The sequence below is a fragment of the Diachasma alloeum genome, unplaced genomic scaffold (genome assembly GCF_001412515.2).
Source record: "Diachasma alloeum isolate Michigan unplaced genomic scaffold, Dall2.0 Dall_scaffold_00180, whole genome shotgun sequence".
Classification (NCBI taxonomy): Eukaryota; Metazoa; Arthropoda; class Insecta; order Hymenoptera; family Braconidae; genus Diachasma; species Diachasma alloeum.
The window spans coordinates 1115744-1141622 of NW_021680346.1; the positions used below are offsets into that span (position 1 = coordinate 1115744).

Genomic DNA, 25879 nt, shown 5'->3' on the forward strand with positions numbered 1-25879 from the left:
GGGTAATGCCTTGACTGGTTGAATCAGTTGAAAAATAATGATTACGAGTGATCGCAACAGTAGAGCTCAGTCTTCTCTCCGCACTTAGGTAAGGTCCACTCTAGAGCCCCCAACAGTGGGTGACACTCGCTAATTCCAACATTTCCCAATTTCCGACTGAATTTTTTTCGTCCAAGTGTTGCGACACGTTTCGCGTCGAGGTGAATGCAGAGTCCGTTGCAACTCATTTTCCTTGTATTGCATTTCTCGAGTTGAGGGAATTGTTTAGGAGTAGAATTGAGTGGCCAATGGTAAACGCTCGTCCTTGGCACTCCCCGTTGTCAATGTTTGATTGCTGCTGACCGGCCTAGCCTCTCCACTATTATAACTTGTCATGTAACAGCCAATTGATGTCGAGTTATTTTTCTATTACGAATTGTCGAGGGCTTTTGATGCATCTCAGTAGCTCTGATTACAACCTGTGGTGATATTGAATTACGCGCCTCGGGGGAGGGGATTATCGCTTGGTGCGGAATTTTTAATTGATCAGTGGAGTGTGAGTGAAATTGGAGTTTATGTGGGAGTTTATTGGAATTGCTAGTGGTTAGGAAATTTTATGTTCTGTTCTGGTGGCAACGGTGGTTGTGACGCCGAGGGATGCTGCCACGGTTAGCTGAGGATTGCTGAGGGCGAGTGAGTTTGCCGTTGGAAGCTGTAAAAAGTTGGGAAATTTTAGTTTGAGGTGTGGAGTTGATGCGTTATCTAGAGGGGCTAGGGGGTAGATAGTGCATCCGAGAAGTGTGTAAGATAATGCAGTTGCATTCTTAACAATTGGAGTTTTGGAATTAGTTTTTTTTCAGAATTTTCTTTTGGAAATTTTGAAATTTTGAGAGTTGTTCTCGAGTTCTAGTGAAATTCTGCAGGGAAATTCTGTGTGTCTGATTGTAGACAGAAAAAGGCCCGAGGATTTATATTTTTTTATGTGAATTATTCTCTTGAGATTTCTCGAGAAATCCTATAGAAATTGTGAGGGATAAGGTTTCAAGATTTTTGGGGTTTGAAATTCCATGAAAAATAAAAAAAATATACGAAAAAAAATAAAAATAAATAAATTATTAAAATAAATTCCTAAAATCTTGAATTCTATGGAAATTCCTCGAAATAAATTTCGTACGCTCCATTTTTCTCCCCTTTTAGAAAAAAAAGTTTAAACTAAAGAATTTCTATAGAAAATATCTGAGTAGAACGAGTCGTCCAGAAAAATGAAAATTCTATCGATTTTTTCTATTCAAAATTTCCCATTCCAAAATCTTATAGAATGTTCAGTAGAAATCCAATGGAATTTTCCAATAAATGCGCTGGGCTTTTCCGTAAAGTCTTCTCATGCACCCTGACTTGATGAAGTTCACTGATATGGAATTTACTTCGATCATGATAGGTAGAGACTCGAGTGATAGTTGTTAGCGTGTTATTGTAAGAAAAAAAAGTCCAACAAAACAACTAGTAAAATTTAAACTGAGGAATTTCTATAGAAAATATCTGAGTAGAACGAGTCGTCCAGAAAAATGAAAATTCTATCGATTTTTTCTATTCAAAATTTCCCATTCCAAAATCTTATAGAATGTTCAGTAGAAATCCAATCGAATTTTCCAATAAATGCGCTAGGCTTTTCCGTAAAGTCTTCTCATGCACCCTGACTTGATGAAGTTCACTGATATGGAATTTACTTCGATCATGATAGGTAGAGACTCGAGTGATAGTTGTTAGCGTGTTATTGTAAGAAAAAAAAGTCCAACAAAACAACTAGTAAAATTTAAACTGAGGAATTTCTATAGAAAATATCTCAAGAGAACGAGTCGTCCAGAAAAACGAAAATTCTATTGATTGTTTCTACTCACAATTTTCCAGTCCAAAATCTTATAGAATTTTCAGTAGAAATCCAATGGAATTTTCCAACAAATGCGCTAGGCTTTTCCGTAAAGCCTTCTCATGCACCCTGACTTGATGAAGTTCACTGATATGGAATTTACTTCAATCATGACAGGTAGAGACTCGAGTGATAGTTGTTAGCGCGTTATTGTAAGAAAAAAAAGTCCAACAAAACAACTAGTAAAATTAAAACTGAGGAATTTCTATAGAAAATATCTGAGTAGAACGAGTCGTCCAGAAAAACGAAAATTCTATTGATTTTTTCTACTCAACATTTCCCATTCCAAAATCTTATAGAATGTTCAGTAGAAATCCAATGGAATTTTCCAATAAATGCGCTAGGCTTTTCCGTAAAGCCTTCTCATGCACCCTGACTTGATGAAGTTCACTGATATGGAATTTACTTCAATCATGACAGGTAGAGACTCGAGTGATAGTTGTTAGCGCGTTATTCTGCCAATAGTTTCGTTATTCATGTGTGTCTTCACCATTCTGGTGAAACTTGGGAACTTGTGGTGGTAATTCAGTAGCGAAGTCATTAGTGATAAGGAGATGATGACAGTACTAGGGATTGTAATCAGTGGTGACAATTTGTTTGGAATCTTTTGTTATTGTCAATGTTAGTAATGATGTGATTCAATGGTTTTGAGTTGTGAATTTACATTCATTCGGCATTTATGGTGATAATACGTGTACACGCGTGAAAACAAATTCTAGAAAAACCTATGGAATTCATTACAATTATATTGGACGTCTATTGAACTTTCTATTATTTTTTGGCCGATTGCATCGGAAAATTGCGCTGCTTATCTGCACGTTATCATTTTTTCAACGGAAATATTCAATAAAAGTATGCATCAGAAAATATTCTATAGAAAGAATTAATGAAATTTGATTTTTCTATGCAAATTATTCTATTGCATAATAATAATATTAATTCATCAATATTAATTATTATTTTCAATGAAGAGAAAAATATAATGGAAAATGTTGGGAAATTCATGTTGAGGAATTTCTATAGCAAACGTCTCAATAGAAAAATAAATAATGTTAGTAATATTGTGATTTAATGTTTTTCAATAGTGAATTCTTGTTGATCTTGCACCGAGAATAAGTGCATACGTATGAAAAAAACATATAGAAAAACCCAGTGAATTTCAAAGTTTTTTGTCTATAAAATAATTCCTATCGGCTATTTTCCATTTTAAAAACGGACTGTAAACCTACGGGATTCCTCATTAGAATTTCCTACAGAACTCGTTGGATTTTTCTATGGAATTTTTGCCTTCGTATGGATGAAAATGTCGAGAAACCCTGATCTGCAATAAAATAAATTATCCCCAGGCAATGATTTTGTACATTGTCTCCTGACATTGCCACTTCCCTACTGACTCATTACCAGTATTCTCTGAAGCCTTCAAGATATAATATTTACAAACTCATGGAATGACACACAGCGAGTGCCCACAGAACGTACAAAATAATATGAATCCACATTGTGCAACAGCTTGTTTCGTATCACTCAATCAGTGATTTAATTCCTTTATTTACGCTCCCACAGAGTGGTAAGCACGTGACCCCATTGGATTCACAATTTAATAGGACAAATGGATAATGAAATGGAGAAGCACGAAATGGACGATTTCTGTGGCTCGCATTTTTGGGTAAGCAATTACATAAATTTCATCGCACGCATGAGAAAAAAAATCGCAGAAGTTCATTTCATTTCTTGAGACTTATTGAAAATTTCATGAGTTTTTTTTTCAATAGAAAATGTTTAGTGAAACTATTTTATAGAAAAACTCAATAGAATTTGGTATTTTACATAGAAATTTTCAACTTAAAAACTGTTCTGCTTTATTGTTTTTAATCCATTTTTTTCTCTCCCATTTAATCAATTTTTCTACCTCTTCAATATTAAATTAATCAACATAAGTTTGAAATTTATATCATGAAATTTTTATAGAAAATATAGGAATCAACAAAATTTTTCTGCAAAATATTTTCTATTGGAAAAAAAGTGCAGATAATTTCCACCATAATTTTATTAATCTACTAATTCTCAACACTTTTGATAAATTATTTTATATTTTTCCAGGATTATAATCTGTCATGGAACACGACAGATCCAGATCTGACTCCATGTTTTCAAAATACAGTGCTTGTCTGGACGCCCTGTGCATTCCTCTGGACATTTTTATTTTTAGAGGCATATTATTTGATAAATAGTAAACGAAGAGACATACCATATTCATGGAAATTCATCGCCAAAGGTGTACTTACGGCTGTACTTATTGTACTTAGTGTTACGGATTTGGGAATGGCTGTGCATCAGACCAATTCCAAAACAGTTAATTATTACACACCAATCATTAAGTTTGTCACATTTGTAAGTATTACTCCGTTTGATTGCAAATTAAAATGAGAGGGAAATTGCTTCTTCGCGCAGCACAGCTATTTTTGCAAATAAATACCGCTTCCTAATGTTCACTTTGCACATCATTTTCTTCAGTCGTATATCATCCATCGTTTCACATTTTATTCAATTGAATTATATTTCTTCTTTCATCAATTATGACAGATTTCTTGTGAAAATTCTTGGATGAAACAGATGAAAAAGTTATGCTCTCTATTTTCTCTTCAAACTTCAATAAAATGATGTTATCAAAATTGTTTTCATTCATTAGCGAGCGATTGACGAAAAATTTGGTCTTTTTGGATCGTAAAGAGTTGATATATAACATAAAAAATTGAAAACTTGAATTTAAACGATTATAAAACTTCAATTTGGAAGCAACAATCAATAGAAATTCCGTTTGGAATAGTATTTTTTGTGAAAAAAATTCGAAGTACTTATCTACTCATTTATTCATTCATTCATTCATTCATTTATTTATTTTTATAAAAAAAAATCCAGTGGAATAAAAACACCTGTGCAAAATGTTTTCTATTAAATTCATTTCCAACGTAATTTTTCAAAACCTGAAGAATGAATTTACAAATAAACCGAATAATGATTTTGCAGTCATTGGCAGCAGTTCTGGTACATTACAACAGAAAGATGGGGATGAGAGCATCGGGATTGTTGTTTCTGTTCTGGTCATTTCTCGCATTGTGCGGCATTGTACAGTTCCGACGCATTCTGAGGAATTGGGATCAAGAGGATAGTTATTGGAGAATATCCTATGTGATATATTATCCAATTGTACTGGCACTCTTCCTGCTTAATTGTCTGGTTGATGATAAACCCAAGTTCTCGGAATATGCTGAGGTAAAATCATAATTCATCATCATTCAATTAATTACAAAAAAAACCCAATTTTATCCATATTTTTCTGTAAAATATTTTCTCTTCAATATTCCACACAGAAAAATCAATTGATATTCATATTTATGTACAAATTATTCAGATGTTTTTGGCAGAAAGCCGTCGACATAAATTTTCAGAATTTTTTCACTCGATTTTATTTTTCTAATTGAAAAAATGAAACGAAAAATTAGAAAAATTTGTTTCTGATTTTTTTTCACTTTATTTTATTTTTATAATTGAAAAAATCAAACGAAAAACTTGAAAAATTTGGGCTGACGATTTTCTGGAGAAAATGTGTCAAGAATAAGTTGAAAAAATACAATTCTACTGTTTTTTTTTTTTCATTAAATTATTGTGAACCTGAATTCCCGTCAATTGTTAAAATAATGATTGAATAGGTTGACAAACCCTGCCCGGAACAAAGTGCCTCATACCCTTCGAGAATGACATTCGCCTGGTTCGATGCATTGGCATGGAGAGGCTTCAAAAAACCCCTGGAAACATCGGACCTGTGGTCGATGAACCCAGAAGATACAGCCTCGGAAATTGTCCCCAAGTTCGACAAATATTGGAACAAAAGCTTACGAAAGTATGACAGGTGAGCACAAGCTGATAATTATAATCACGCAACCGATAAATTAAATAACAATTCAGTAGTGAATGAAATTTTGTCTTGAACGATTAATAATTTTAACTGATAATTCATAACTTTAATTCGACATTTTTATTGATGATCTATTTATCTCGAAAATCAGCCAATTTAGAGAAAAATATTAAATGAATTTTTTTTGCGTTTAAGGCATCAATTTGCTATTCGTCAATTGCTATTTATTTTATGATCAATAGTTTTGAGGAAAAAATTTCAAATTTTTCTTGGTATTCTCCCTCAAAACTATTCATCATTATGATTTAATATTGATGAAGATAAAAAATTAATTGAATTGATGCAATTAATAAAAATTAATTGATGAATTGATTCTGTTAATTTTTATTAATTAATTTAATAAAAAAACACAATTAAAAAAAATTAATTAAATTAATTCATCAATCAATTTTTTAAAATTGTAATTCATCTTGATTCAATTAATTTTCTCGACAGTGAGTGACATTTTCTTCAAAAATACTCATCAACAAAATAATTTAAACAGTTCACTACTGAATTCTATTTATTCTTTACCAAAAGGCACTTTACTCTCATTATTATCATTGTGTTTCTTCTAATTTGCCAACAAGGCTCATGTGGGATTATTGTAGGTACGTTGACTGAACATTGTCTTTTCATAAACGAAAATCTACAAACATTCGCTTCATTCTGATTCCAAGGAGTTCCAAGTGGGACAATACAACGAAATTAAATCTGAAAAATGACATTTCAGAGATCTATGTCAAATTTGTAATTATAATGCTGTCCAATTCGATTTTCATCGCCACATTAGAGAAAAAAATTATTTATTTATTTATTTATTTATTAATGCCAAGTATGGCCTACTCGGCCTTTTACATGAGAAAAAAATTATTTTCTGATTACTTTTCTCATCAACATTGATGTAAAATTCATCATTCATTGTTGACAATGACATCAGTAACTAGTAATCGGTTAATTGAGTGATAGAGAATTCCCGAATTTCATGACTGAATCGAAATTTCAACTATTGCCCGCTTTATTTCGATTTTCCACCGAAAAAAATTAGTTTTGATTATTTTCCATTATATTTCAACGAACAAAAATAACGAAATTTTATTACCCTGAATTATTCACGTAGAAAAAAATGTAATAGAAAAAGCAAATTCTATTGAGTTTCCATTGGAATTCTATTAAAAATGCATTTTATCTATAGAATCATTTCCTTTATAAATTATTCTGCCGAAATTCTTTCAGATTTTTTTTCCTAGAACTTTATTATGAGAAAAAAAATAGCAGAAAAAAAATTAGAAAATTGACTCCCAAGAATTTCCACTAAAGAAATTAAAATTCTTCGACTTTTTTTCTCAAATATCTCATAACAAAATGACAGGACAGTCCCTCAATCTCCCATACAAACAGCGAAAAAAAAACAGAATTTTTAATAGAATTCTAATAAAACATCAAAAAAATTCTCACATCATTTTTACTTAAATTTTATTTAACTTCTAACAAAACATCAAGACAATTTTCATAGTCTTTTTCCCTAAATTTTTTCCTGCGAACAAGAATTATTCATCACAACCCCTCATTATAAACAAACGTTATGAGCCACTATTGACCCTGCCCCCCTCCCTTCCAGCAATCAATCAGCGAAGGCATCGTTCCGCAAGGCCTCAGGCCAAGTGAACTTCAACAGCTCCCGCAAAAAGAAAGTGGCGTCAGTCCTGGCGCCCCTGTGCCGAGCATTCGGTCCCACCTTCATATTCGGGGCCTTCCTGAAGCTCTCCCAAGACATAATGATCTTCATCGGGCCGAAGATTCTGGAGCTCCTCATAGAATTCATAAAGGGCTCGGAGCCCAACTGGAAGGGCTACTGCTACTCAGTCCTGCTGTTCCTCACAGCTGTCCTCCAAACCCTAGTCCTCTCCCAGTACTTCAACCGAATGTTCATAGTGGGCCTGAGAATCCGCACAGCCCTGATAGCCGCCATCTACCGAAAGGCCCTGAGAATGTCCAATTCCGCTCGAAAGGAGTCGACAGTCGGTGAAATTGTCAATCTGATGTCAGTGGACGCTCAGAGATTCATGGACCTCACCGCCTACATCAACATGATCTGGTCGGCTCCACTGCAAATAGCACTGGCCTTGTACTTCCTCTGGGGCATTCTGGGGCCCTCAGTCTTCGCTGGTCTAGCTGTCATGATCATCCTCATTCCTGTCAACGCTCTGATCGCCTCCAAAGTCAAAACCCTCCAGATAAGACAGATGAAGAGCAAAGACGAGAGAGTTAAACTAATGAACGAAGTACTTAATGGAATTAAAGTACTTAAATTGTACGCTTGGGAGCCCTCCTTCGAGCAGCAGATCCTCGGCATCAGGAACAAGGAGATCAAGGTACTCAAGGAGGCTGCCTACCTCAATGCAGGCACCAGCTTCATCTGGTCCTGCGCACCGTTTCTCGTTTCTTTAGTGTCATTTACTACTTATGTCTACGTCGACGAGCAGCATGCCCTGGACAGCAGCAAGGCCTTCGTGTCCCTCAGCCTCTTTAATATACTCAGGTTCCCCTTGTCAATGCTTCCCATGATGATCAGCAATGTCGTGCAGGCGTCAGTCTCAATGAAGAGAATCAATATATTCATGAATAATGAAGAGCTGGATCCCAATAATGTGCAGCATGATCAGTCGGAGGTATTTCATGAATTTTTTTGAAGAGTTTTTTTTTTTTCAATTGAAGGGATCAATGTATTCTGTAGAAAATATCAATAGAAAATTGTTCTGTACAACATATTCTATTCAGATGTTTTCTGTAGAAATTCCTCGGCTCAATTTTTCTAATTTTTTTTGTTTGATTTTTTTCTTATAAGAGAGAATAGAATGGAAAATTGAGAAAATTTATGTCGAGGAATTTCTGTAGAAAAAGTTATACAGACAGATGAAATTCTACTGATTTTTTCTGTAAAATAATTTCTACTGGACATTTTCTATAAAAAAACGGAGTAAAACAATCCAATTGTTCAATAGAATCAACAAAAACCCAATAGAATTTTCTATGGAAATTCCGTGGCTCAATTGTTCTAATTTTTTTCCTTAATTTTTCTTCATCTGAAAAGAAGAGAAAAATAGAACGAGAAAATTATGCCGAGAAATTTCTATAAATAAAGTTGTATAGACAGATGAAATTCTACTGGACATTTTGTATGAAAAAAAATATAGTGAAACAGTCCATTTCTTCAATAGAACCGACAAAAACCCATTAAAATTTCCTACGAAATTTTCGATTCGTTTTCCATCTTCAGTTTGTTCCCCTAAATTTCTCCATTGAATTGTACTGATTTTTTCCGTCATAAAAAATGCAGCAAGACAGTTCAATTCTTCAATAGAATTGCCAAAAAACCAATAGAATTTCCTACGAAATTTTCGATTCATTTTCCATTTTCATTTTGTTCCCCTGAATTCTTCATTTAAAAATCTCCATAATTCTCTCCCACGCAATTAAATTATCATTCAAACTCCCCCAGGTTGATCCCCTGATAATCGAGAACGGTAATTTCACGTGGGACTCAGCTGACTCCACCGAGAAGCCCACCCTGAGGAATATCAATGTCTCAGTGAAGCACGGACAGCTAGTAGCGATCGTGGGGACTGTCGGCTCGGGGAAGAGTTCCCTGGTCTCCGCCTTCTTCGGGGAGATGTATCGGTTGAGTGGGAGGGTCAACACTCAGGGCTCCATTGCCTACGTATCCCAACAGGCCTGGATTCAGAACGCAACGATGCAGGACAACATTCTCTTCGGCAGACCCTTGGACAAGGTCCTCTACAACAAAGTGATTGAGGCCTGCGCTCTTCTCCTGGACCTCCAGATGCTGCCAGCTGGCGATCAAACTGAGATTGGAGAGAAGGGGATCAACCTCTCTGGTGGGCAGAAGCAGAGGGTCGCCCTCGCTCGTGCTGTCTACAGTGACAGTGACGTCTACTTCCTGGATGATCCGTTGAGTGCAGTCGACTCACACGTGGGGAAACACATATTTGAGAATGTCATTGGACCCAGTGGACTGTTGAAGAAGAAGACAAGGGTGCTAGTCACTCATGGAATCACGTACTTACCGGATGTGGACAATATTGTGGTACTTAAGGACGGGGAGATCACTGAGACTGGGACTTACAAACAACTGCTGGAGAAAAAGGGCGCGTTTGCCGATTTTTTGATACAACATTTGCAAGAAGGTAGGGGCTGGGGCTTCGTGTGGCCGTGGGGAGGTTGGGAGTAATCCTGGGGGATTTGATAAATTGATATATTGGATTTCTGTTGAAATTTTATTCTCAATTTTATCATGTTGGGAGAGTCTGTTTAAAAATTCCGCAATCTCAGAGTTTATTTAATAGAAAATTTTGAGAATTTTTGTGGAAGATGTTCAATGGAAAGTATTTTATAGAAAAGAATCAGTAAAATTTCATGTTTTCATACGAATTTTCTGAGACATTTTCATTTTCCGGAACATTATTTGTTTCGAAAACTCATGTCGAGGAATTTCTGTAGAAAATTTTTCAATAGAATTAGTCATTTTTTGTGGAGAATGTGCAATGGAATGGATTCTATAGAAAAAAAATCAGTAAAATTTCATATTTTCATCCAAATTTTCTGTGGAAATTCCTCCACATGTATTTTCGAATTCTTTTCCACTCTACTTCTGTTGACTTTTCACTAAAAAAATTAAACAAATAACTGGAAAATTTGACCCAAGGAATTTCAAAATAAAATGTCAATAGAATAAGTTGAATAGAAAAATTCACTTTCACTAATTTTTTCAATAGAATATTTTCCACTGATACTCATACATTTTCATTCATAAAATTTCATGTTTTCATAGAAATTTTCAATTGCGACATTTTCTATAGAAATTCCTCAACATGAATTTTCAATTTTTTTCCACTCCATTTCCGTTGACTTTTCACTAAAAAATTGAACAAAAAAAATGAAAAATTTGAGCCAAGGAATTTCAAAATAAAATGTCAATAAGTTGAATAGAAAAATTCACTTCCACTAACTTTTTCTATAGAATATTTTCCATTGATATTTATATACTTTAAGAATATCTATTCTCCTCCATTTTCTATTTTATTCCTCCTGAACTTCAGTTCTACATTCTGTTCTCTTGCTCTACTCCATAAACTCACTCATTTTTATTTTTATGTACGGGGTCAAGTTGGACATTGTAAGTTGATGAAAATATCTCTTTAGTTTTGAAATAACTCTGCATTAACCTGAGGGCTTAACAATTTGTTTAAGATATTTTTTTAATGGCATGGTGTTCCAATAGAGCTAAAGTTCCATCCTCTAATTTTCATTCTTCCGCAATTGTTATGCCTCTTTGTTTTCATTGATTGATTGATTGATTGGATATCATTCCCCTGAACCCAATTAACATGCGTTACACCCATTAACAGTGAGAGCAGAAGACGACGAGGAGACAGACTTAACAGAGATCAAACAGCAATTGGAATCGACCATTGGTTCGGAGGAATTGAAACAAAAATTGACTAGGTCACGTTCGAAATCATCAGTGACTCACAGTGACTCGGGTTCAGCTGATCAGCGATCCTTAAATGGATCCCTGCCACGGTGAGTCTCATAAAGAAGCTAGAACGAGCCTTTTCAACTATGAAAATTCTTTTTATTTCAGACAACATTCGACTGAGAGTCAGAGGTCTGGCTCTCTCGCCAAGATCACTAGTTTCAAGGAGAATAAATCTATTGAAGCTAAGGCTGGGGAGAAGATTATTGAAACTGAGAAAACAGAAACTGGAAGTGTGAGTATTTGGGGTTTCAGGGATCTTCAATGGAATTTTTCTATTAATTTTTTTTACATTGCAGTGCGAATTTTTTATAGATATTTATGATCAACAAATTTTAAAAGATTTTGATTTTTCAATTTTTCAAGTTTTTTTTTTGTAAAATCCCTGGGTATGAATTTTTAAAATTTTTCATCATTACATTATTTACTTTTATCCCAAAATAGTCGCTGAAAATCACATACTTGACACAAATAGGGGTTTTCATAGAACTTTCAATAGAATTCCAATGAATTTCTAATACAATTTTCCCTCTATTCTAAACAATTCCAAAGTCCTTCCCAATTATATTTTTGGAATTAAAAAATATGCACTCCATCATTTAAACAATGAGATTAATTAATATAATAATAGAATTCTCATAAATTTCCAAAACAATTTTTCTATTTAATTCTCACACGTCAATTGCTGAATAAAATTTCTCTGTTCTCCACAAAATTCTTTCCAATTATATTTTTCGAATTAAAAAGTATCCACTCAATCATTTAAACAATGAAAAAAGTCAATATAATTAAATTAATCAAAACAATGAAATTAATCAATATAATAATAGAATTCTAATAAATTTCCTAAACAATTTTCCTATTAAATTTTCTCACTAATTGCTGAATAAATTTTCTCTCGATTCTCCACAAAATTCTTCCCAATTATATTTCTGGAATTAAAACTATGCACTCCATGATTTAAACAATGAAAAAAAAAATTAATAAAAAAACTATATCCATTTCATGTGTCCTCCCCCCAACCAAACTAATGCCAAATCCAATTGAAATGTTTCAGGTAAAATTAAGAGTGTACGCCCACTACCTAAAATCCATCGGTTGGTTCTTATCAATATCCACGATAATAATGAACGCAGTCTTCCAATCATTCAGCATTGGCTCCAACATATGGATTAGCAAATGGTCCGACGATGATTCAATAATAGTAAATGGCACCCAGGACACATCAAAACGAGCCATGTACGTCGGTGTATACGGTGCACTGGGTCTGGGACAAGGTAAGTTCAATTATTTACTTCCCCCCTTCCCTCAATTTAATTTTCTCAGCTCATTGTACTCCACCTTATCGTCGTACAAGACGTTACAGGAAGCACGATCTCACAAGTAATTAATAACAATTAATTGTGGGCTTCATGCCTCAATCTCCGAGTGGAGATTAATGTCAGGATATTAGGTTTACGTGGTGTAAACACGTGCTAGAACAGCGAGTGTAGTTTGCTGTGTCTTCATATAACGCGTTTGATGATTATTTCTTGTGATTTTGGTTGATTACCCTGAACCAAATTTGACTGTAAATCCACAGGCATGTTCTTTAGTCCATCCACGTTATTATTGATAATTCATGGACAGCTGTATTTTTAATTTTAGGGTGATAGTGCGCCCAGTTGAGAGATTATGTCGGATTATGCATGAATTGTTTGCTTAATCGATTAGATAACACTGAGCCACGGGGAGAGGAACACGTGAATTCTACATTCTTAATGAAAATCTGGGTTCTAGGAAATTCCTAAATTCTCTGTGCACTGAAAGAAACAGTTAGTTCTAATTTCAAAATTGAAATTTTTTCGGGAGTGAACGATTCCGGAAAATTCCAGACTTCTTTCAGTATTTCTTCTTCCATAAAAAAACGAGAACAACCAAATTTCAGAGAAAACCCTAGGGAATTCGATAGAAAATTCTATTAGTTTTTGGCCGATTCTAGTGGAGAATTCCAGTCTTATTGTGTTTTTTTTTAATAGAAAATGTCCAATGAAAACTACTTTATAGAAAAAATCAGTAGAATTTCATGTTTCTGTGCAATTTTTTCTATTCTGACATTTTCTATGAGAATTTTCGAAATTTTCTTCTATTCTATTTTTTTATTTCTCTATTTTTCTTCATTTTTCTTCTCTTTTTATAGAAGAATGAAAACAAAACAAAAATTTGAGTTGAGGAATTTCTACAGAAGATATCTCAATAGAATAAGTTGTATAAAAAAATTGAATTTTACTAAAAAATTTCGAACGTGAAAAAAGAAATACTCGGAAATTTCCGAAAATTTATGGAGAGAAAAATCAACAATATAAAATTTCATGTTTCCTCACATTTTCTATTCTGACATTTTCTATGAGAATTTTCCAAATTTTCTTCCACTCTTTTTTTATATTTCTCTATTTTTCTTCTCTTTTCATTGAAGAATGAAAACAAAAAAATTTGAGTTGATGAATTTCTACAGAAAATATCTCAGTAGAATAAATTGCATAAAAAATTGAATTCTACAAACAAATTTCAAACGTGAAAAACAAATACTCGGAAATTTACGAAAATTCCGAAAATTTATGGAGAGAAAAATCAACAACATAAAACCAATAAATCTAAAAAACGAAAGATCAATCAGTATTCAATACTGCCACTCAATCCAATTAAATATTGAATTAATTTGCAGCGATATTTGTACTACTTGCACAGCTGACAATGGCCATCGGTTGTCTGCGAAGCAGCAAAATGCTGCATGCTCTTATATTATTCGGTTTACTGCGTACACCAATTGGATTCTTTGATACCACACCCCTTGGAAGAATATTAAATCGTGTTGGAAAGGATGTCGATGTTATCGACAATGTTTTACCACACATCCTTAGAGCATGGTTAATGTGTCTAGCCGGGGTACGTGCTAGTTTTTTTGGTTTTAGATGAGATCACTAGTGATCGAGATTTTTGTTTTTACATTATTTTAGTTAGCGTACCATGTGGGTCCACCAATGAGTACGAATATTCTTCAGGATAGTATCACATCACGAATAGTTGATATTAATACAACTCCACGCCCCTGTGCACGCCAGTGAGCATGCTATCTTCTGTTATCAGTTATTTATTTACGGATTATCCACGATTTTCTTATTTCCAGCACTTTTGTGACTCTCATTATTCTGTTCTATGGACCATGCATTGGATTTACACATTAATTTTCACATTTGTAATTAATACTCTGGATTATCTCGTGTTCATTATTGATGATGACACGGTTTTGATAGAGATTTAGTTGTGAAGTGGTGAAACGTAATGCAAAATGAATTTTTTTGGTGGGAATTTTGTTGAATGTAAAAGAAATCTCTTGACATCTGAAAAAGATTTTTCAACATTTCGCCTTGAAATCATTCATTATTCATAATCTTGCACGAAAAAATTCAACAGAAAAAAAAAAAAACTTCTATTATTTTTATGACGATTCTATTGAAGAATTTCGTTCAATAAATAATCTATCAAATCGGAATCTATAAAATCTATAGAAATCTATAGAATCGGAATTCTATTGAAGAATTCCGTTCAATAAATAATCTATTCATGTCGATAAAATTCTATCATGTCGATAGAATTTTATCGACATGAATTTTCCATGTTTTTTCCACTCAACTTTTCTCTTTTCTTTAAAAGAATCAACCAAAAAAAACTCAAAAAATTTGAGCCCAGGAATTTTCTATTGATTTCTTCTGTCGAATATTTTCCTTGAACATTTCTACCTAAAAACCGCGCCCACAAGCTACAAAATTTGATAATGGAATTGACTAAGAACTAATAGAAAGTACAAGAGAATTTTCTATAAATTTCCTTCGTACCTAATATCCAAATTTATTACGTTACCACCACTTCATGTACCTCATAATACAGAGTAAAACACAAGCATCATCTCCCCTATCAACACTGTCATCATCCATAATCAACCTCTCGGATCGGCATGTTTAACTTGCGTTAATGTTTTTAAAATTTCTGTTCAACAGATGTTCTCCCAATAACTGTCATAATAATTACTGTTATGGTACGATTATTTATTTCTAGGTATCACAACCCTTTTAGTATCACTTATGTTGGCACTGGGAGCTGTTAAAGCATCCGTGATGATATTTGACGCTCTTTTAACGAATATACTTCGAGGTCCAATGTCGTTTTTCGATCAAACACCAACTGGTCGTGTGTTGAATCGTTGTGGTAAAGAGATCGATGTCGTTGATAACGTCTTACCAATGATACTCCGTACTTTGATCACGTGTCTGTATTCGGTACGATTCACCATTTGTTTTGTGTTTTTTTTTTTGTTAATTTAAAATTCATTATCTCGTCATTGTCTTCATTTTAGCGAATCGAGACAGCAAAATTTGTCAATGAATTCGTCTTTCGTTCACATTGTCCATTGGTTGATTGGAGGAAATGGTATGACGAGTCTGTTATCGTTTTCGTACGATGGCTTATGATGCATTGCTTCCTGAGACGTTATGAGCATTCCAATATTTTTTTTTGTCACGAGTTGTCGTTATTGCTGAGATATCATTCATGTTTAATGAATCAGTAGTGGACTGGGGGAATGACAGGAGAAATTATCGAATTTCTTTCGAAAGTTTTTCGATGGTTTTCGATTGTACGCTGATGGAAAAAAATTGAAATTTCGTGGGAAAAAATCGTGAAATTCTAGATTTCACGGACGACAAAATAAAGTCGTTTAGTTAAAAATAATTAAAATGCGAAGAGAACTTTGCGCCGTGAATTCTCAGCCGAAAGGGGATGGAAAAATCTGAATGGCTTAAAAAATTTGTTCATTTTGTAAAAACCGGATGGAGCAAGTTGAGGATCATTTGAAGAGGATAAATAATTTTGAGAAATGTTTAAAGATGCGAGGTAAAGGGGCCGCCACCTTAGAATCCCCTTCAAGATGGCGGCGCCATCTTAGCCGCCATCTTAGAATCCCTTTCAAGATGGCGGCGCTCACGCCTGTCATCCACCTCGTATTTTTGAACATTTCTCAAAATTATTTATTCTCTTCATATCGCCTTCAACTCGATCCATCCAGTTTCTGGGAAATGAACAAATTTTTCAAGCTATTCTCCACATATTTTCGTCCCTTTTTGGCTAAGAATTCAAGGAACAAAATTCAAGCCCCAAATTTTCTCTGAAATCTACAATTTCCGCTTATTTTTCTGCATTTTCAATGCCGAAATTCCTTGAAATGTCAAGGAATTTCGAGAAAAAAAATTTGTCAGCAGTGAAATTCCACCCATGACCACGAATTCAATGATTCCCATGATTTCTCTGACGAAGCTAGTATTGTGTTACAGTCATAAGTGTGTTTTTGGCCGCGCTGTCGGTAAACATTGGTTCTCTGAGATCATCCGCTGCATTGCTGCGTGACGCTTTGCAGAATGTATTGCGCGGCCCCATGTCATTCTTCGATACAGTGCCCACTGGTCGTATATTGAGCCGTTTCAGTGCTGATGTAGACATCACGGATTCGAGACTACCTATGTCGCTTGTACAGTGGCTACCCTGTTGTTGTAGGGTAAGCTACTATTCATTCATTTCATTACGCGTCATCATGACATGTTCTCCTATTACTTATTTAATCTTGTTATATTTCTTTAATTTTTACTTGGTTTACCCTTTTGTTGAGTCTTTGGTATCATTTGGGTTGAGTATTTGCACACGTGGTCAACATCTGTGTGAGTTTAATGATATTATTTGCATGGTTTAATGACCAGTTATGCATGTAAATATGTACATTCATAGATTGATGATTATTCAGTTTATTGGGCGGAGATATCGCTCGATTTGACGGAGACTATTATACATGATTAATTTATAGGTTTCATCATTTTCATAGGTTCACTACACAACACTGTTAGAAAACAATTGGAATTTCAGATTTCATTGACAAATTCAATGGAATTGTGATCTGAGCGGCAGGAAGACGAGAGTTTTCTAAATTACTTGACTTATCAGTCGAACCCCAAATTTTCGATACTAACTTACGCAAAATTTATCTGAATTCTCATCATTTTTATACATTTCTCCGAAATTATTACAAGTCGATTTTGACTATTGGTCAGGTTTTAGTGAATATCTCGAAATCTAGGGGAGGTAGCAAAATTTTTGTCTAGACCTTTTTTGTAGAGCGAATTGAGGGCCACAAAAAAGGTCATTACGAAGATTTCGTTATTTCCATCAGATTCGGAGATATTCCTAGAAAACTCAGCTAAGGCAGATCGACTTGAACCGTTTTGCTGCTGAATTCATCATTTCCATTGACTTTTTCACCAAATTGTGAATTTTCAATGACGAAATTCCTTGAAATCTCAGTGGAACTCTAATGTGATCAAAATTTTCAGTAAGTGTATCGGAATTTTCAGTGGAAAATTTTCAAAAATGCACTCATCTGAATAGGCATTATTTTTTTTTTTAGGTTTTACGTATCAATTTTTGCAAGCTATGATCATTCCTTTGCATACATTTGACGCATGCCACAGCAAACTTCACCCCTCGCCTAGCGTTGTACAAAGCCTGTTGGAGACTTGAGGAGGATAACTATTCAAGTGGCAAATACGATCGGAAGGATCTTGAAAAGCTTAAGAGATGTATTGATGTGTTGATGGAGATGCTAATATGATGCGATTTGGCTTGGAAATTTTCACAGCTTTGATCACCTCTTGATCATCGTGAGGAATGGATGATGATGGGAGAGTGAGTGAAGTGGGATGAGTCCCTTCGTGGAATTCGAGAGAGGAAGCTAAATGTTGTTGCTTATGTTTTTATTTTCATTTGAAGAAAGGGAGGTGCTCACGCAATTTTCATTATCCTTCGATTTTTAATTCATTATTCAAAAACTGATTTTGATATTTAGTTCAGTGAATAAATGGTCATCAAGCCTTGTAAATAAATTAAAAAATGAGATAATAAAAAAGTTTTTGCGAACTAATAGAATTTTTGATCAGTTTTCATTGAATATCTCATGATCTAAGGCAGATAGCGAAATTTTTGTCATAACCTTTTTTGTAGGGCGGATTAAGATCTGCAAAAAAGGTTATAACAAAAATTTATCTATCTCCGTTAGATTCGCAGATAGCCTTCGAAAACTCAGCTAAGACGACTTAGTTTTACCGCTTGGCTACTGAATTGAAAAGTTGGGGATTAAATATCAATAATGAGGAAATCCATGCGAAGAATGTCAATGCGCATTTCTCGTAGAGAATTCCCTCACCCAGAACAACTCTCAATATGCACTTTTATTTAATTAATGAAAATAAACTCATTCACTTTCGCCGACTCATCCCGAGCGCTGAATCACGCAAAGAGAGTGCACCTGTCACTTCTGTAAATTGACACTTGTAAATGTGCAGAGCCCCTCCAAAAGCTGCCTAAATTCCCACGGATCCAGTAAAATCGCAATAAAAAACCATGAATTAAAAAAAAAACTCCCACCTAACACCGGTACTGGCGGTTATCAAATGATCCCCGCTCGTCTCTAATTGTTGTAGCGGTGACGAGTTTTTTCTGCGATTTGGCACCACAGTTGGGCTGCTGGCTGGCCGCGCGCCAGATGCACTTGGTCATGCTTAGCGGGGTGATGCGTGCATCACTGACCTTCTTTGATACAACACCCACAGGTCGAATAATCTCCAGATTCGCTAAAGACGTCGACGTGCTGGATACATCACTCCCCCAACAAATTTCTGATTGCATCTATTGTCTCTTTGAGGTAATCATTTGGCAACTACTCCAATCCCGTATGAAAAAAAAAGCATTTATTTCAAAATTCTATTCCAAATTCTCTGTTATTTTTCCCCTATTTCTTTGCAAATAGAAAAAACAATGTCGAAATGATTCTCAAAGATATCAGCAATATTCATCACATTCACAAGAAATCGACGAAAAAATCCCAGAACCGATTAGAATCATTAAGACACCTCGGGAATAAAAAAAAATACTGAAGTGTAAAGGGAATGAAAAAAATTTGAAGGATAGCTTAAAAAATTTGTTCATTCTCCAGGAACTTTATTAAACAAGTTAAAGTTGATTTGAGAAGAACAAATAATTTTGATAAAAGTTTAAAAATCCGAGGTGATGGACAGCTGTGGACGCCGCCATCTTGCGTTATACCCCTCCCCCTGCCCCGAGGGGCTTCTAAGATGGCGGCGCGCCCACCTCGCATCTTTAAACATCGATTAAAATTATTTCACCTCTTTAAAGACCTTTGAAATGGCTCCTCCCGGTTTCTATAAAAGTGAACAAATATTTTAAGCCGGCTTTCCCATTTTTTCATGCCCTCCCAGCTAAGACTTCATGGCGCAAAGTTTTCCCCGCGTTTCAGTATTTTCTTTCCCTTCTGGGGCCTCTTAAATTCCTTCATACGTAATTATATGGATCAAAACCAACATTTTACGAAAAAAAAACAATTATTATCTGCCTCCCCCCAGAATTATTATTCCATTCCAGTTCCACCTCTTCAGGTTTATTTATTAAATCTATTAAAGCACCAGTTACTGCCTGATTACACTTGGACGAAACTTGAATATTACGAGATTAGAGCCTGTATAATCGTATCCGTCAAATTTCATTATTAACTACTCAATCATTGATCTATGGTGGGAAAGTACCTGTAAGATACGAAGCTTGCGCTTATCAGCTTTATTTAATTATTCATCAAGTGTTAATAATTAACTTTCAGTTGTTCTGTGTCTAGTTTCGTTCTTTTGTGTTTATTCGTTCGTTTATTTTTCATTTATTTAAGAACATTTTAACTGTTGGTGGGCCCATGTGTTGTGTATGTCGTAAGTTTATGCTTATTATTTTCTGTTCAATTATTTCATTTACCCTTTCTCACTGCATGAATCTCGTATATGAAATTATGTGTGAATTTTTTGTTCGTTATGACGAAAGTCTGCTGTATTTGTTTGGATCTTCCCCCGATTATGCACGATATTTTTGTGAGGGTTCTTGGATATGAAGGGCCGTGTACGAAAAATTTTAGAAAAAATTCCAGCGTTTTATCGAAGAAATTCTATTGAGTTCTCGTTGGAACTACGTTAGAGTTTCTATTAAAAATTAGGAGGCTACGTCCCCTGCTCGTTCTGTTCGACAACCCCCATGATCCTTAGTCTGACCCTTGTGAACCTTTTCATCTGACCCTCGTGACCCTCATTATACCCCTCCTGACCTTTATTTTGACCCTTGATTTCGGATTCTTAATTTTGAGCACCAAATTTTCGTCACCAAAAGTTGATTTGGATTTATACAATGTAGAGGAATATTGAGACCCTTATTTTGATCCTTGTGACCCTTATTTGTACCCTGAATCTGACCCTTGTGAACCTCATTTGGAGGTTTGGATCCTTTTTTGATTCTTAAACTGATCTTCGTGACCCTTTTCTGACCCTTACGGCCCTTATTTTGACCCTTATAATCCTTATTCTGGCCCTCATAGCCCTTATTCTGGCCCTTAATTTCGGAGTCTTAATCTTGAGTACCAAATTTTTATCACCAGAAGTCGATTTCAATTTTTATGTTATAGAGAGAGATCAAAATTTTTTAATTGAACTCTTATAGACTTTCAGCCAAAACTCAATAGAATTTCTCAAAGAATGCGCTTATTTTCTATCAAATTTTTTCATACATCGTGGGAGACATTTGTTAATGTTCTGATATTACAGGTAATTGCTACACTCGTAGTAATAAGCATCAGCACACCTGCCTTTGTATCAATTATCATACCTATTGGAGTTGTCTACTATTTTATACAACGGTTTTACGTTGCAACGTCGAGACAGCTGAAACGACTGGAGTCTGTCTCGAGATCACCGATTTATTCACACTTTGGTGAATCTGTTACTGGTATGGACCATCGTGACGATATGAATATTTGTCAAATTTTCAATTGCTAATTGTAAACCATGTTTAGGCGCCCCAACAATCAGAGCTTATGGAGTTCAAGACAGATTCATTCGTGAATCAGAGAACAGAGTTGACTTCAATCAAGTCTGCTATTATCCAAGTATCATTGCGAATAGGTAAGTCAATGAGTATTCATTCGAATTCATTTGGTTTATCTATGAAATTTGTTTCGTACGTGAACCGGTCCAATTGCAGCATAACGCGAAAAATCGATAACTTGAATTTGAACGCAAGATATTTCAACGACCGGTATATTCAATTTCTCTATTGACTAGACTTTGGTGTATTCTTTTAGTTGTTTCTTTGACGCCTTCATCCAAAGAATCTCTATCAGCTCATGAATAAAAATAAAAAAAAAAAAGAATAGCATCTGTCCGGTAGACAGAGGACGTGGGATCACACCTCACTGGGATTTGAGTCCGTGTGCCTCCGATTTTTAAAATTTTCGCATTGATTATTTAATGATTTCTTTCGACCTAATATCCCCCGTAATTAATGCCTTAAAAACACCGAAATTAAATGAAACGATTACGCAGCTTCCATTCGCCCGCGAAAATCGCCAATTACCCTCATAAAACCCCAATCACAAATTTAAAAAAATAACAATCGTTTTCCACAAAAGGTGGTTGGCTGTGCGTTTGGAAATGGTCGGCAATCTGATAATCTTCTTCTCCGCCCTGTTCGCGGTGCTGGGACGAGACACACTGAGCGCCGGTCTCGTGGGTCTCTCCGTGAGTTACGCCCTGCAGATCACCCAGACCCTCAACTGGCTCGTGAGAATGACCTCAGACGTCGAGACGAATATCGTAGCTGTGGAGAGGATAAAGGAGTACAGCGAGACGCCCCAGGAGGCGCCCTGGGAGATTACAGACAAAACTCCCCCCAAGGAGTGGCCCTCAGAGGGTCGAGTTGAATTCAGGGACTTCAAGGTTCGTTACAGGGAAGGTCTGGACCTCGTTCTCAAGGGAATATCCTTCACTGTTGACGGCGGAGAGAAGATTGGAATCGTCGGAAGGACTGGTGCTGGCAAGTCCTCACTGACTCTGGCACTCTTCAGGATTATTGAGGCTGCTGAGGGGAAGATCATCATCGATGACATCGATATTGCCACACTGGGGCTGCACGCACTGAGGTCGAGGCTCACGATCATCCCTCAGGATCCCGTTCTCTTCTCTGGGAGTCTCAGGCTCAATCTCGATCCCTTCAATCGACATGGGGATGAGGAGGTCTGGAGGGCGCTGGAGCACGCCCATCTCAAGACTTTTGTGCAAAGTGAGGGTTTGGGGATTTATTCGTTGTGTTATCACGTGGGAAAATATTGAACAGAAACTTCTAGTGAATTCTGTAGGAAATTCTATTGGATTTCTGCTAAACTTTCTGTTAGCTTTCGAACAAAATTGTTTTTTTAAATAGAATGATTTTTTTTTGGTAACGAATTTAATTAAAAATGGAAAATAACATGATAGAATGGAAAAATATAGAGAATTCATATCAAGGAATTCTTGTAGATGATTAAATAGAAAAAGTTGTGTGAAAAGATGAAATTCTGCTCATTTTTTCTGTAAAAGTTTCTATTTGAAAAATTCTCAATATAGCTTCCCAATTATTCAATAGAAATTCTACAGAACTATTTAAGAAATTCTTTCGTACGTGATTGCTGTTTTTTTTTTTTGGATGTTTAAGATGTCAATGGAATATTATTTTTATTAATGTAAAATGAATATTTTTCGTTATCAGGTCTACCAAATGGTCTATCCCATGCAGTATCAGAAGGTGGTGACAATTTAAGTGTCGGTCAGAGGCAGTTAATTTGCTTAGCCAGGGCACTTCTCCGAAAGACGAAAATTCTCATATTGGATGAAGCCACTGCGGCTGTTGATCTTGAAACTGACGATCTCATTCAACGAACAATTAGGGAAGAATTCAAAGATAGTACTGTGCTCACTATTGCGCATAGATTGAACACAATCCTCGATTCTGACAGGTACGTGTAACGTTCATTATTATTTTCGTAATTATCGTTCATATATCAGCTCTCAGCTGACTTTTTGGGTCTCAATTCGCTCTACAAAAAAGGTTATAACAAAAATTTCGATATCTGCTTTAGATTTCGAGATATTTATTGAAAACTGACCAATAGTCAAATCTTCTTCAACCGTTTTACCCCTTCGCTACTGAATTACTAAATTATATCCAAAACTAATTGGTTCCTGTAATTCCATTCATAAAATTGATAATTTTCTAAGAATAAAATTAGAAAATGTTGCAATAGTTTCAAAAATGTAATTAAAAAATTAGTGAAAATTTACTAATTTACTTTTTTCTTTCAGGGTTATTGTCCTTGACAAAGGATACATGATCGAATTTGAATCACCCCATTCACTCCTTCAAAAACCCACCAGTGCATTCTACAGTATGGCTAAGGATGCTGGACTAGTAGCATAAAAAAATATTTTTCAATATCAACTTAAATAATTCATCACTGCATCTTGTTTCTTTCAATTACTTTCAAAACGAACATTTGCATTTCAGTTAAATCTGCTTTTTTAAACTTAATATTACCAGATTTATCTTATTCGCCCTGGCAAAAAATATTCTGAATCCGAGAAAGAAACAAAATCACAAAAAATAACGAAAGAACAAAATATATGACAATTGTTTTTTATGCCAGGGCGAAATTAATGAATGGTATTTTCACTTATTAAATTCAATTACTTAAAATACTGCCAGTATACTATAAACAGTTTATTATGTTTCAAACATTTCATATTTTTTTACCAACTAAATGCACTCATCGAGTCGTTTTGACTTTAGCTTTTGTATTGTAATTTTTCATTGTTCTCAATCGTTTATTCAAATTGCAAAATCATTGCAGCAAAACGATAATCATTTATCTGTAGTAATTACAGTGATTATTATTCTCTTATTTATTAATGTTTCGTTTGAATTATTTAAAACGAAGTGAAGTGCTTTTTTGTCAATAATTATTTGAGTGCTACCATTTTTTAGGGTTTTATGTGTCAATTTCAAGAGCTTGTCATCGAAGAGAAATCATTTTGAGTCAAGATATTATTTGATGAAACTATCGCCTTTGACACGCACGAAAATAACTTCACAGAAAATTCTGTTGAATTTCTATTGAAAATTAAGGATAAATTGATCTTTCTATTGAGACATTTTCTGCAGGAATTCTCCAACATTTTCAACATTTTTTTCCGCCCTATTTTCCTCACCTAATTATTAGAGAAATCAAGCAAAAAAAACTTGCAAAACTTGCATATAATAATAAATAACATAATAAATAGTATAAAAAATCTTTCTAATTCGTAAGGATTTTCTATGAAATTTTTTCGCACGTGGAATGTCAATCGTGTCAATGATAACTTAACTCTCAATTATAGAAAATTAATTATCGATGTTATCGAACGATCAAAAGAGTGGCACAACACGAACTATCTCAGTGCCGTTGATACTTTTAATTACGAATTATGGCACTGAATTATTGTATTAATGAGTAGCATCACTGAAAGGCAGCGCCCACCACTGAATAAGAGAGCTAGATACGCTACTTATGTTATGGATAATTGTAGGCGTAGATACACGACAGTACAATCACACTAGATTAAACATGCTTACAGGAGAACGCGGAGTACTTGTTGATTTTTTTAAGGGTTCATAACTATCTCTGTTATCTGCTATTTTTTTTTTGTATAAAAAAATCAGTTGAAAGTAATTGCCACAAGTGTGAAAAAATCCTGGAGACAAGTGCAGAGCATTTGGTGGGAAATTATTTTGATTTTCCCTTCAATTTAAACTGATAAAATTTTATGAAAAAAATTTGGAAAGCTGCTACAGAAAGTCATCCCACAATCATCTCATTTGCAGTGCAAATGATTTTTGGTGCTTAAGTTGTATTTTTAAAAATTCCCTCTGAAAATAAAAGGAAGACAAATGGAATTATCTCTTCTGGATTTTTTTCACACTTGCAAATAGAAAAAATATCAAATTTTTCAGATGTTCGTAAAATAAAAGAAAATTTAAACTTGTGAATGAAAATATGACAAATGATAAGCGATCAATTGCATATTGTAGATTCATTGTACAGATAATCGATGAAAAAGTGCCTTAATTTTAATGCCCATAGAAAAATTATGTATATAATGCAACAGATTCTCCTTTTGCCTAATCACATTAATGATTAAGTATTACAGCGTAAATATGCCAATTAATCATAAATTATTGTAGCTTTTAAGATTATCGAAAATCACTAGACCTAAGAATTTAAATGATTTATTCATTTTTCTAATTAAAGTTATTGCTCAGATGTTTCACAACATCTCAAATTATCTTTCATTCATTTTCTCGATAATGTACGTTCATATTTGTTACTGTATGCCAGTAGAATGAGAAGATCTTGAGTAATTATTAAAAGTATATTGTAAACAATTCGAAGGGTCAAATATATCTAGACAATTATTATTACTATCGA

General features: G+C 34.6%; 1 protein-coding gene across 4 annotated transcripts; it reads left to right on the plus strand.

Annotated features, from left to right (window-relative positions):
• On the plus strand, positions 1–25879 carry LOC107044652 (multidrug resistance-associated protein 1). Of its 4 annotated transcripts, none has more exons than XM_015266620.1 (16): positions 1–88; positions 3470–3572; positions 4007–4297; positions 4934–5179; positions 5617–5816; positions 7483–8533; positions 9364–10069; positions 11291–11465; positions 11527–11653; positions 12476–12695; positions 14123–14343; positions 21150–21330; positions 21398–21506; positions 22013–22662; positions 23128–23374; positions 23721–25879. In XM_015266620.1, the coding sequence occupies exons 2-16, from the start codon at positions 3516–3518 to the stop codon at positions 23833–23835; spliced, it is 4596 nt and encodes a 1531-aa protein (XP_015122106.1). In that variant the 5' UTR covers positions 1–88; positions 3470–3515; the 3' UTR covers positions 23836–25879. The 4 variants fall into 4 exon arrangements, with proteins under 4 accessions (XP_015122106.1, XP_015122114.1, XP_015122091.1 ...); XM_015266628.1 differs by lacking the exon at positions 14123–14343 and adding an exon at positions 16785–17005; XM_015266605.1 differs by lacking the exon at positions 14123–14343 and adding an exon at positions 18978–19198.